At 42.8% G+C, this 13,202-nt stretch overlaps 2 protein-coding genes across 15 annotated transcripts in view; both read left to right on the plus strand.

Annotated features, from left to right (window-relative positions):
• The first annotated feature begins 511 nt into the window (after positions 1 to 511).
• LOC147187090 (poly(U)-binding-splicing factor PUF60-like) lies at positions 512 to 10,790 on the plus strand. Of its 8 annotated transcripts, none has more exons than XM_086101877.1 (12): positions 512 to 581; positions 1,072 to 1,169; positions 1,767 to 1,862; positions 1,958 to 2,047; positions 2,597 to 2,647; positions 3,494 to 3,655; positions 3,761 to 3,853; positions 5,718 to 5,931; positions 6,014 to 6,246; positions 7,157 to 7,271; positions 7,860 to 8,122; positions 10,177 to 10,790. In XM_086101877.1, exons 3-12 carry the CDS (start codon positions 1,779 to 1,781, stop codon positions 10,474 to 10,476), a joined length of 1,605 nt encoding a protein of 534 aa, XP_085958003.1. In that variant the 5' UTR covers positions 512 to 581; positions 1,072 to 1,169; positions 1,767 to 1,778; the 3' UTR covers positions 10,477 to 10,790. The 8 variants fall into 8 exon arrangements, with proteins under 8 accessions (XP_085958003.1, XP_085958004.1, XP_085958000.1 ...); XM_086101878.1 differs by having other exon boundaries at positions 513 to 581; positions 1,072 to 1,165; XM_086101874.1 differs by having other exon boundaries at positions 515 to 650.
• A 571-nt stretch (positions 10,791 to 11,361) lies between these two features.
• The window catches only part of scrib (scribble planar cell polarity protein), a 54,024-nt gene continuing 52,183 nt past the window's right edge, over positions 11,362 to 13,202 (plus strand). For all 7 annotated transcript variants that reach the window (XM_086101629.1, XM_086101623.1, XM_086101626.1 and 4 more), the window contains exon 1: positions 11,362 to 12,220. In XM_086101629.1, the coding sequence (XP_085957755.1) occupies positions 12,062 to 12,220 (159 nt within the window). In that variant the 5' untranslated portion in view covers positions 11,362 to 12,061. The remainder of the gene's footprint in view (positions 12,221 to 13,202) is intronic.

The raw sequence follows: 13,202 nt of genomic DNA on the forward strand, positions 1-13,202 counted from the left end.
TATATGAAGGCTGTAAAGGACGCAGGAATAGAAAATACGGAATTTGTTGTGATGGAAGAAAGGAAAGCCACCATGAGACAACTGAAGAGGTTTGGAAGGTAAAAGAGTCCCAGGGAGAAAAGCAGGTCTGACGGGAAGGAAGGCAGAAAGAGGGAAGGTAGGAACAAAGGCAGAAAACGACAAAGGAAGAATAGAATTAAGGATGTAAGAATAATATAAAAACATGAAGATACAAGATGACCTGAAAAAAGGGTCTGAAGGAAGGAAGGGACGAAAGAGGACAAAAGGGAGACAGGAAGGCAGCAACAAAGGAAAGAGTCAGCAAGGAAAAGGTGGAAGTAAAGAGAGTAAAAACAGGGAGGAAGAAAGAAAGTCAAAGATGTGTTTTGTGTGTCATATATGTTTAATAAATTCAATTTTTGTGTGCGCGTGTCGCTCCGCACGACTTTCTCTGGTTTACGTCACTAGGGCTATCCTATCGCGAGATTGTATCGCAATTACTCCAAGTCTCGCGATCGTTCCTGAGCGAGGGCCTCTCCATCTCCAGGGAGGTGTGCTTCATGGCGGTCACGGAGACTGCGGTAATTCTTTGTCGTCGACAAACGTCGTCTGTTAATCACATTTCTACTCAAGCGGACGTCGTTTAACAAGTGCGAATACTCTCTTATTGTCGAGTTGTTGTATTTGTAGAGCTTCTGTGTTTTTTAAGGCGTGCAAGAAATGTGCTTTGCTTTGCGCGCCATTGTAATGAATTGCTAGCGGTTGCTAATCAGCTAAGATTCGGAGCCATCCGAATCGGGGCCTAAATGTTGTCCTTGCCATTTTATCGTTTTTACGTCATATTAACAGTTTGTGCACATTGTTTAACATCCTCATCGATCTTGGACTGAGTATCGTTCAGCTAAGTGTGAGCATTTTGCCCATTTTGTATTCCATGCTTTGAATGAAGACCAGCGTTAGCACCGCGCTAACGTTAACGCACACTACATTTTATTTTTGGGTAGTAATTTCGACGAGGCGCCGCTTTCTTCATTTCTGTTGTCCAATTTTTTTAACCCCTCGCCCTTTTAGAATTTGTTGAGTCGTTGAAGCTTCCCCCCATCACCCCCACCCCCCTCGGGGCTTTTCTTCCTCAGTTTGGTGGAGCCAACGCTAGACCAGTTTGGTAGGTAAGGCCACAATTCTTACAAATCCTCATTAATTTCCTGTCGATGCTTACAAACGCCTCGTTAAGTTGCATTTATCGTTCAGACCAAATTTAGCAATCCATACAATGTACAGATTTAGGCACCTGTGCATAAAGTAAAATACATTCATTTAAACGAGACTAGAGATGTAACAGATAATCTGCTATTTGACAACTAATCGATTATCAATTTAATTATTTTTGATAATCCGTTAATCGTGTACACCCATTGTTTGACCTAAAAAAGTCCACATGCACCTCAGCAGTAAATGTTCAAAAGATGAGAATGAACCAACACTGCGTACGTTTTCAAAATGTGTGGTCAGGAATAAATATAACGCTAAAGAGGCAAAAAAAAAAACGGATTTGTTTTTATTTAAACTTGATTTTTGCAAATTAAATATTGAGTGTAATTATTTTTAAAAAAAGCGAAAATTGATTTTAATCAGGTTTCAGTTGAATATGTATTTTTAAAATACACCCCCGCAATAAAAATACGTAGTAAATATCTTCAAATCATCTGAAAAATATGTTTAGCATCACGTTCTTTTGTAATTTTATTGATTTAAATTTCTTACAGGGAGGTGACATTATGACGATGGAGAATGGACAGGGCACAGGCTCTAAGCTTGGCCTGCCGCCGCTCACCCCAGAGCAGCAGGAGGCGCTGCAGCGGGTAAAAAAAATTAATTGAGCTACCCTTATTTTGACCAATCATTTTAAAATGAAAGATTTGGAGGATTTGACTTTCATTTTATTCCCGTGCGATAGGCAAAGAAGTATGCCATGGAGCAGAGCATTAAGAGTGTGTTGGTGAAGCAGACCATTGCCCATCAGCAACAGCAGCTCACTAATCTGCAGGTGAGATGTACATTTTATTTCTTTGCGCGTTACGTTTTTCCTCGACGACAAAAAAATAAAAAGATATCGGCTGCGCTGGCTCTAAATTATTAGCCGGTTTCTCTTATTCGACTATCTCTTGTTTCAATAATTAAATAAAGACCAAATTCGGATGCTTTTTTTCCCCTCTTCTCCACCATGCAGTGAAAAAAAACGCATGTGTAGAGCGTTTCCTGCTTTTTGCCTTTTGTGTTCTTTTTCAGGTGGCGGGAGTCCCCATGAAGGCGTTGGTTTTTAAAGTGTTTACTGTGTTCTGCTCAAAGGAAGCTTGTTTGCTAATTGTGCTGATTTTTGTCATTTAAAATGGAGGAGGCAAGTCGCCAAACTGTATATTGTTTTGTGGAAGAGTCTGCTCATAGATTAGGCACAAGAACATTTGTCTGTCTAGGTTTAACTTTTTTCTTTTCTTTTTTTTTTTTTTTTTGTTGAAAAGTTAAAAGAAAAATCAAAAAAAGCTAAGGGATATCTAACCTACTTTTCAGCACCTTTTTCGTCTTTACTGTCTTTCAGATGGCAGCAGTGACTATGGGCTTTGGAGATCCTCTCTCACCTTTACAATCGGTCAATAGATTATTAAATTTTTTTCTGTGCGCATTCCCAATGGAAAAAAAAGGACTGTTGATTTGGCATCAATCCCTGCATATATCTAAGCAAAGAATGACTATTTTGTTAGCGTCCTTCTAGTGTAGCTGCCGTAAGTGAATTGACAAAAGCTTTGAGAGACACTTCCATAACTGCTAAGTGAAGTCACGTGGGGCTTTTCCGTTTTTAGCTTTTGGAATGAAAGCTAAAGATCTTTTGCTTTCAAAGGTCTAGAAGCGGTTTCTATCACCATCCTCGCATGGGATAACAGATGGTTAGCCGTTGTCCCGTTCGCGGGATGTCAACGAGAGCCAGAAGGCACGTCTTAAGCTCTTGTTTCCTGGGTGATGGAAAACACGATAGATTCTTAGTTTTTAAATTATTGCTTTCCTCAAGATTTTGTTTGGATTTCATATGAAGTCCACGATAAGGGTTTTTTTTTTTGTTTTGTTTTTTGTTTTTGAACCTTACTTGCATCCCTGGACTACAGGTCAGTTTCTGAAGCCAAATGTTTGTGAGGGCTGTGCATGTCAATCACTTCAATATTTTCTCTGCCTCCATAAGTCATTTGATAACTCTTGTATATGTACATAATAAGACGTCTTCCACTACGGTCTGTCCTTTTTTGATTACCGTATCTCATTATCTTCAGACCGCCCCCCTCTACCCTAACTTTGAATTGGCCTCAGGCTACTTTTGGGAAACCAAAGCACAGTAGAAAAATACACATTTATTATTTCCCGTTTGTGTGTGCGTGTGCATATTCTTCCCCTTGTCCCTTTTGGTTCCAGTACTAACGCGTGGTCTTTTTTTCCTGGTCGGCAGGTGGCAGCTCAGCGGCAGCGTGCTCTCGCCATCATGTGCCGGGTGTACGTGGGCTCCATTTACTATGAGCTTGGTGAGGACACCATCAGACAGGCCTTTGCTCCTTTCGGCCCCATCAAGAGCATTGACATGTCTTGGGACTCGGTGACAATGAAGCACAAGGTTAGTGAGTTTTTGTGAGTCTTGCTCACAAAAACAAAATCACGGAAGGGAATAAAAAAAAAAGTGTGTGGTCGGTTTTCATGTTGCTTCTGGTGGACCGCGCAGGGTTTTGCCTTTGTGGAGTACGACGTGCCAGAGGCTGCCCAGCTGGCTCTGGAGCAGATGAATTCCGTCATGTTGGGTGGGCGCAACATTAAGGTGAGCAGTCTGGACTCTTTTCATGCTAATGGTAAGTCGAGTCAAATGCAGTGGAACCTCCAAAGTCCCAGCCCGTTCCAGTTCCCATTTCTTAACCAAAGTGCCACAGCAGCAGGCACTGAAGATCCAAGCCTTTTGTTCACAGAGGTTTTTCATAGTCGTCGTTGGCCCAAATGTTGGTCAGAAACTTTTATTTTCAGTTAGATATTGTTATAAGCCACTGTGACAGTATGCGCAAGGTAACTATTAATAGTCCTGTTAAATTCAGGAAAAAACCCCCAAATATGATTAATTAAAAATGTACTTGATTAAATGTATAAAAACAAGCAGTTCTAGAAGGCAAAATGTAGCTTTATTGTTTGTACTGTCAAATACAATGGCGCTCTGCTTAGTAAATATACAGTTACCGGACAATTTGTGGAGCGTACCGAAAATGCGGCTCTCTAAATTTTACGAGGTGGAAAAATGAGGTTCCACTGTACAATATCATTTTGAATAAAGCAAAGAGTACTTCTTGTTTATCGAATAGCTCTTTAAAAAAAAAAATTGCTGTCGTCATCTCAACACAAAAACACTAATTTGTGTCTTTTGCCTTGTCTGTCTTTGACTTCCAGGTGCGTGGCTGTGTGATATGTGTGTGTGTTGAGTGTGTCGAATGTGTTGCTTCCACACTTGTATCAAGGCGTGTTCCTCGTGACCACTCACAGTGCGTTTCCCAGCGGCGCGCTGCATCGCTCTGTTGCTACGTTGTGCCGATGATGGGCTGCGCCTGGTTGGTGTTGCTTGGCCGCCCCATCTGTAGTACAGATCCCAGTCCCGTCTAGATGCTCGTGATACTTAATAAAAAGAAGACAGGACAGAGACAGAGAGAGTAGTCATTCAGAGTATTACAATGTAGTTGAACAATTATCTTGAGTTATTTCAAGTGAAGAGCTTTGAAGGCAGGGGTGGGGAAACTACAAAAGCATTTGATTCGACCCGTCGTGCCGTTCTAAGAACAACCAAAAAAAAAATACTGATTTAAAAATTAAAAGGAAGATGAAAATCCTCAAAAGGTTCTTCACGGTGCGTCGTATTTTTTTCACACATTTCGTCGTACCCAACAAAAAAACAGACTAAAGATTCACCACCCTGATTTAAGGATGAAAGTACAGTGGTACCTTGACTTATGAATTCCCTCATTTCAGACTTTTTCAAGATGTTGCTCAAGTAAAAAAAGAGCCACGGTTGCAGTTGCGGTTTCAACTGTTCACTGCACAGGACACACAGTTAAGCACACAAAGACAAAATGAATACACTCACAATGACCTCCAGCCGACAGGCTTGCATCCAGACTAACTGGCCATGTCCATGATGTCACTCACTTGCCCAGACCCTTTAAAGGCACACATCCAACTAGAGTCCGACTGTCTCACTCTCCTTTCTCTATATTTATGATTACGCGGATACAGATTTTGATCCATATCTCACACCGCTGCTTACAAGGCCAGTTATGACTGCCCGCCCCCATGCACACAGTAATTCCAATATCTAAAACAATCTTCATGTTCTTATTTTTACACACTAGAGTGCTGTTCTTTTGTTAAAAACATGTAAAATATTAACTCATTCAGTACCAGCCAATTCTGGACCAAGTCTGAAAAGACGTTTAAAAACGTCTTTGGGAGTGAATGAGTTAATGGCGACAAACGTATAAGTCAAGGTGCCATTGTAATGGACTTGGAGACAAGCGCATTCCACAAGCTGGAGTGTCAGATGAGCCAGCTGCAGTGAATTGAGGTCAGGGATTCGGAGTGTGCCCTCGGTTTCCCCATAGCAACCCTTCCCCTGTTAAGTAGCCCTGCTGGTATGATCTGTGCTATAGGTTGGGCGGCCAAGTAACATCGGTCAGGCGCAACCCATCATTGACCAGCTGGCAGAGGAAGCGCGTGCTTTTAATCGCATCTATGTGGCCTCGGTGCACCCCGACCTGTCGGACGACGACATCAAAAGTGTCTTTGAGGCTTTCGGGAGGATCAAATCGTGTACATTAGCCCGTGACCCCACCTCCGGACGGCACAGAGGCTTCGGCTTCATTGGTGAGCCGGGAGCTGTGTTGGGGGGGCGTCGGTCCGTATCCCCGCCCTCCTTGCCTTCTAACTACAATATGTTGACTTGCAGAGTATGAAAAGCCTCAGTCGGCCGTGGACGCCGTGTCTTCAATGAATCTCTTTGACCTGGGGGGTCAGTACCTGCGGGTGGGCAAGGCGGTCACCCCACCCATGCCCATGCTTACCCCCACCACCCCCGGTGGTCTGCCACCGGCGGCGGCAGTGGCTGCAGCGGCGGCCACTGCCAAGATTACGGCCCAGGCAAGTATGAATCCCTTCCAAAGGGATTTAATGGCCTTCCAGGTAAATATAAAAATAACTGATGGCCATTTTGCTTTGATTTGAGGTGACTGGGAGAAGGCCAGTTTAGTCGGGGTCCGTTTTGAATATGGTACAGTGTTCCCCAAGTTATTTGTGGCGGATAGGGATTGAGTGAAAATTCTAAATATGAAATTGGGTGCGACTCTTAATTTTGTTTCAAGAATTTAAAAAATGCAATAGCAAATTCTTTAAAAAAAAAAACTCAAGGCAGGACCATTGAATCGCAAATAGATGGCAAAGCAGTACATGAAGCTCCTCAACTGACTTCAGTGTAGTTCCTTGGCGTAAGGTTGATGCCAAAGCATGACCTGTTTCAGTCTACTGAAAGCATCCCTTTAACACTACATGAAGCTTTTCAACAAAGTATCTGTTAAAAATAAATGATAGTATGAAAAATATCACTTGGCTGACTTCATGATGCCTTAACCTTACGTTGCCCCCTGGTGGTTGGCTGACCCCTTGTGGTGGTGCCTCACTAAACAAGCAGAGGCTGATTTTGAAATGAAAAAAAAAACAATCATAAAAACCAACAATCGGGTTGGTTTTTTTAAACGCGGCTGCCAAGAGGTGTGAGTCGCAGAGGGACACTGTGCATTCAAAAGGAACGATTGAATTATTGTTCCCCGTTCTTTGAGTAGCGTGACGACGCTCCTCCCATTCACTCTTAGGGCGTGCGCGCTAAGAGTCTTCTCATAGTAAGCACGAGTTACTTTTGATTAACCAGAATTTCTTATAGTCGTTTGAATAATTTCGAAGATGAAGCCCGCCTTCCTGTCATGGGGCGCTGAGCTGTCCATGTGGTCACACTGTGTTGATTGTTGACTGTGCTGCCTCTGTGCTGTGTTCTTGTGTGTTTCCCTTACCTAATGTCTCGGGCACCCCCTCTCTCAAGGAGGCCGTAGCTGGCGCGTCAGTCCTGGGGGCGTTAGCTGCGCCCCAGCTTCTTAGTCAGCAGATGGGAATACCGCAGGCCGTTATGGCCGCGCAGGCGCCCGGCGTCATCACAGGTGAGGGCGTCGATTGTACACGTCTGCGGTCTTCGAAACTCTGGGGCTTAAATTGCAAGTATCATGAAGCTTTGTTGGAATTCATACAAAAGTAGCTGACTAAGATTAAAAGAACCTGCATTGACAACAATGAAACGTGTTGACAACAATACATTGAAAGCCATTTAAATGTAAAGAGATTAAAAAAAATAGCTTTCTAAAATTACTGACAGTGAAGTTGATTTTAAATGATTGGAAGAACTAAAGATGGAGGTGGGGGGGAAGCTAAGTTTTTACGTTTGGTGCTAACTTCACTTCTTTTGTCACCTTATTCCATTTGCGTGCATCAATTATTAGACCAAAATTCCCAAATGATTAAAAGCAAAAATTTCAGAAAAACACATTAAAAAAAAAAAATTGAACACAGAAAGTCTGTGGATATGTAATGTGACTGTACGGTAAAATATTTTGAAGTAGCATAATAGCTAATGGTTATAGAATTAGACTTGATTGGACTTTATATGACCAAAATACACACACAAATACAGACCAAATCTTGTCAACAAAACATTGAAGCTACCAATTTTCCTTCTGGCGCTTCCCTTGCAGGGGTGACTCCTGTGCGTCCCCCCATCCCAGTGCTCCCCCAGGTGGGCCTGGTGAACCCTGTGCTAGCGTCGCCACCCGTCCTCTCCAGTCAGGTGCTGGCGGCGGCCGCCGCCGCCGGCCAGCTGCAGGAGAAGAAGGAGGAGAAAGAGGAGGCGCTCCAGGACGGCACGGGCCAGGAGATGCTGAGCGACCAGGAGCACATGAGCATCTCGGGCAGCAGTGCCAGACACATGGTCATGCAGAAGCTGCTTCGAAAGTCAGAGGTAACAAAACACCGCCGTTTGACTAGCAGCCAAAGGATGAATAGCAAAAACTGAATTTTAGGTTGAATTAAAATAAATAAATAAAAGGAAGATGTGATGAAAGATACAAAAGTGTAAAGAACATACAATTTAAATAATAAAATGTTTGACCCAAAAAGCTACAAAAAATGTTGAACTAAAAAAAAATTAAAAAGTAATTTAAAATAAGTTTATAAACAAATCAATGTAAAATAAATATATTTGAAAAATCATCAAATTTAAAGAACAAACTGTCCAATCATGCAAAAATAGACAAAAAGAATCACCAAAATTTGTGGTACAAAAGGACAGAAATAGAAGACACCTACAAAGAAAAGTCAGAATATAATGCAAAATATTAAACTAAAACTAAAAATGTTAGATATGACAAGACAAAATAATGTCAAAAAAAATTTGAAAATAATATTTCACAATGGAGTGTGTGTTAAAGAGAATTTTGATCAAAATATACATAGTGTTAAATAAGAATTTATCTCACAATGGAGAAATTAGCAAAATACAAGATTAGTGTAGTAAAATGTTGGAAAACAAATGTAAAATATTCGCCCAAACTAAAAATCTGAAATGAAAAATAAACAAGTAAAAAATATGTTCAAACCATTCCAACTACCGTATTTTCACGACCATTCGACGCACCGTATGGTTGGGCGCAGTCTCATTAATGGGTGCTATTTCTGTATTTTACACATAGACAAAACGCACTGTATTATTGGGTGCAATTTTAAAGTGGTAAAACATACGCCAGCTTAAACATACGGCATGCATGCGCGCACGCTAAAAACACGTTAGCTTGTAGCATACGGTAGCATGCCAAGACATACAGATACAAGCTAAAAACACGTTTTTAAAAAGGCAACGAAGCAAAACGGAGTTCCGTTGTATTTTATTTAGCCATCGTACAATGTACTCACGTTTTTCGATCAATCATCACCCAGAAATCAATCAAAGTCCTCATCCTCTGCATCAGAATTGAACAATTGTGCAAGTACCGGTAATCCATCAAAAACGCCGTGTTCCCTCTCGTTGTCAGTCACTCTCATTGCCATGTGGCTCCACAGAAATTATGTCGGCTTTGCCAAAAACTCGAACAGTGCAAGCAGACACGTTCGTCCAAGCAGCCACAATCAATTCGCAAATTGTGGCGTAACTCGCCCGGCGCTGCCTCTCACTCTTTGTAAAGTTGTGTTTGCCATCGATCATTCATTGTTCCCATGCCGCTCGCAACTTTACTTTGAACGCCCGGTTGATGCCGATGTCCAGCGGTTGGAGTTCTTTAGTTAAGCCTCCGGGAATAACGGCAAACTCAGAGTTCATTTGCTTGACTTGGTTTTTCACCGCTGCTGTGAGATGGGCACGCATGCCAAAAGCATAACCGATGGCTTGAAGTTTGAACTGAGCTTCGTAGGCGTGTCTCTTTGTAGAATTTATTTTCGGGGGTTCTTAGAAACCAAAACCGAAGTTGTTTTGCAACAATGCACATAGCCACACTCTATACAGGTGTTGGTACCTGCTTGTAGCGTCCCTTTAGCGTCCACTTACACGCCCACCCTTCACTGATTGGCGGACTGCTTCCCCGCATGCCTGTCACTCACGTCTGCCTTTTCTCTCTCTTTCTCTCCATATATGTATATATACACGCCCACCCTTCACTGATTGGCCGACTTCTTTGCCGCATGCCTGTCCATAGTCACTTCCGCCTTTTCTCTATATAAACAGCGTGTCGGCTGTCAGTCAGGTTTTGGAACTCAGCGCATAGACAAGACGCTCCGCATCATAAGGCGTCCTGTCCATTTTGGAGAAAATTTTAGACTTTTAATGGCGCCTTATAGTCGTGAAAATACGGTAGTCGTATTTCAACAATCCAATTATTGACCACTTCACATGCCATTAATACATATATTGCATTCTCTAGTTAGTCTCAAATTAAGTAATTAAAATTTTATTTTTTTAATTCAAATTACATAAATCCCCTCATCTGTGTTTTATTTCTTGATTTTCCCCCCCCCAAATTGCAGTCCACAGTAATGGTCCTGCGCAACATGGTTGGCCCTGAGGACATAGACGACGCCCTGGAAGGCGAAGTGACGGAAGAGTGCGGCAAGTTCGGCTCGGTCAACCGCGTCATCATCTACCAGGAGAAGCAGGGGGAGGAGGAGGACGCCGACATCATCGTCAAGATTTTTGTGGAGTTCTCCATGGCATCGGAGATGAACAAAGCCATCCAGGCACTCAACGACCGCTGGTTCGGCGGACGCAAGGTGGTCGCCGAGGTCTACGACCAAGACCGCTTCAACAGCAGTGATCTGTCCGCGTGAACCGCTTCCACACTCGTACCCCTCATTCCCCTTACTGGCTCTGTCATTCTTTTTTTTTTTTTTAAATTTTTTTTTAGGAAGAATAGCTGTTAATTAATGAGGCCCCATTGGGAGTTTGTTTGGCTTTGTTAGCTGTGAAGACTCCTCCGTGGTGCAAGTTTCACATTTTTGTAACCCAGACTCAATTAAACAAACAAATATATTCATTTTGTTTTGTTTTTTGGGGGGGGGGCTCATTGACATTTTTTTTTTTAAAGAAATCATTGGACCATGTAAACACTTTGTTTTTACAATTAAAGGTTATTTGTCCACAACTTTTGTGATACTCTTACACTGCTCATCTGAGTATATTAGTGATCATTTGTGTCCCCAATTGCATTTCTACACATTTTTTAAGGTTTTCTTTCTACCACATCAGGTTATAAGTTTTAACTCGTGCAAAAAAATCATTAAGTTTATTTGGACCTCTGCTGACAAAATGTAAACATTTGTTGACCAGCGTAGATGCAATATGGCTTTGCTTTAACAGAATTTATTCAAGGAATGCATAAGCATGAGTTTAAAAAAAATGGACAGCCAGTGTGAGATGAGTAAACATAAACATACTGATGTAAAATTTACAAATATTTAAATATTAAAAACTAAATATACATTTGTGTGTGTGTGTGTATATATATATATATATATATACTGTACCGGTATAATATAATTTTCGTGTGTCATTTACTGTATTTTGAGGACGATGAAGTTCAGGGTTTGGCCATATAGATGGCGCCACATATCCAGGATCCAGCGACAACAGCGCGTCAGGGGGGCTGGAACGCGGCGGTCCTATGGCCGCAAACCTAGCCCAGCCCCCCTATGCCAAACCAGCCTGGCTCGAGCTCAACAGTGGCAGGGAAGCGCCGCGCGCCCGTGTCTGGTGAGAAGCTTATACCCTCACTGTGGAGCGTTTCGCCCCCTAAGAACTCCACACGTTGACTTTTATCCTGCTGTGGTATTTTTATTTTTTACACGGAAGTACACGGTGTTTTCCCCACACATCCTCTGCGGTACTTGTGGAAGCTAACGGCGGATACTGGCTAGGCACAATAGACGCTAGCCGATGGAGGCTAGCCGTAACTAGCTCGTTAACAACACACACCGGCGAGGAGCGACTAAGTATCCCCATGGACACCGCGATGAACGTCTCCTGACTCATTCCGCTCCACACGGTCACCACCCCCGCCTCCCCGGTGGTGGTGCCTCTCTCGACGCCGCCTGACAAGCGTTTTATTTTCGGTGCTGAGACACCAGGATGGTGGCGGTGGTAGCTAACTTCGTGGGAAACAGTCCGACTCAAGTGAGACCATATTTGTCTTTTTATATTCTGTTCATATAAAAATCCCACAGGGACGACGACAATATTTCTCCTGACATTGGCCGGGGGATTATTTTTTAATTGGATTCCGGCCTGCTGGTTTGAGAACGAAGCAACCCCCGCTAACCATCCTCCATTCAGCCGCCTAAGCACGCATCGCCCTCCGATGCGGAGCCTCCAGTGACACCCACCCGGGGGACCCCCCTCCCTTCCTCCCTCCCCGACATGCTCAAGTGTATCCCGCTGTGGCGATGCAACCGCCACGTCGAGTCGGTGGACAAGCGGCACTGCAACCTGCAGGCGGTCCCCGACGAGGTGTTCCGATACAGCCGCAGCTTGGAAGAGCTCCTGCTGGATGCCAACCAACTCAAGGAACTCCCCAAGGTAAGCCTTTTTTTTTTCTTGGACGCAGGCTGAAAAAGTTTGTGACGAGCATCAGGTATCATCACACACAAGTTAGTTTATCTGCTGGTTAAGCCAAACATACAGCAAAAATGTCACTTATGGGCGTTGTAGCAGGCTAAAAGTATATTGAAGGCCTCCATGAATGGGATGAAAAAACATCTCTATCGACTAGTTGAAACATGACAAAAATTCACTAAAGGTTAGTCTGGAACAGTGTAAAAGTCATTATTTTACTCATTGAAACGGATGAATGGCTAAAGCGTCCATAACTACTGTTTGAAACATTACAAAAGTTCACAAAAAGTTGATCTGGAATAGTGCAGAACTGGCAAAAGTCCCTGAACTGACCTGTGGTCAGTTTCATGAATGGGATGAATGACAAATTTGTCACCAACCGACCGTTTGAAATAAATGAGACAAGTGTACAAAAAAGTTGTTTTGGAACAGCGTGAAAGAGGCTTTGTTTACAGACGTATTTGTGTAACGTGACATCATTTTAATGTGCTAAACCTACCCCAAGGTTTGCCAGGAGCAAAAGTAGGCAAGGCAAGCCAATGTTAATTACTCATGACCAATGTGCTAGTCTTGCAGTGTCGAATTAGCGCCTTCTTATTGTTTGCGCTTTAACGAATTGAACAGATGGAGATTTAGACATCCACACAATTGCTTAAGTTTTGCACTCATTCAACTCCCTAAACAATCCTAGATTATGCCTTTGCTCTAATCATGCCACAAACATCTTTTTTTTTTTTTTAAACAGGCGTTAAAGTAGGCCTTTAAAGTTTGGAAACTTGAACAGGAAGTCAACCATTCTGGTTTGGAAAAAGGGGCCTGGAAAGTTGAGGAAAATTCGAGACAATAGCCAACCCTACACTTGTTGACTCCCACGTCACTCACCGGGCCAGACCCCGCTTTTGAAAGGCCCATTCATTCTGTCACAGGTACTACAGTGTCAGACAGG

The sequence above is a fragment of the Hippocampus guttulatus genome, chromosome 21 (genome assembly GCF_054856545.1).
Source record: "Hippocampus guttulatus isolate MCC_2025c chromosome 21, RoL_Hgut_1.0, whole genome shotgun sequence".
Taxonomy (NCBI): Eukaryota; Metazoa; Chordata; class Actinopteri; order Syngnathiformes; family Syngnathidae; genus Hippocampus; species Hippocampus guttulatus.

What these genes read in the sequence shown, in the direction of transcription:
- LOC147187090 (XM_086101877.1), top strand. Translation starts at nt 1,779, where the DNA reads ATGACGATGGAGAATGGACAGGGCACAGGCTCTAAGCTTGGCCTGCCG. An exon ending in AGCAGCTCACTAATCTGCAG is followed by an intron (nt 2,048 to 2,596) that starts GTGAGATGTACA and finishes ACTGTCTTTCAG; the next exon opens with ATGGCAGCAGTGACTATGGG. An exon ending in CAGAGGCTTCGGCTTCATTG is followed by an intron (nt 5,932 to 6,013) that starts GTGAGCCGGGAG and finishes GTTGACTTGCAG; the next exon opens with AGTATGAAAAGCCTCAGTCG.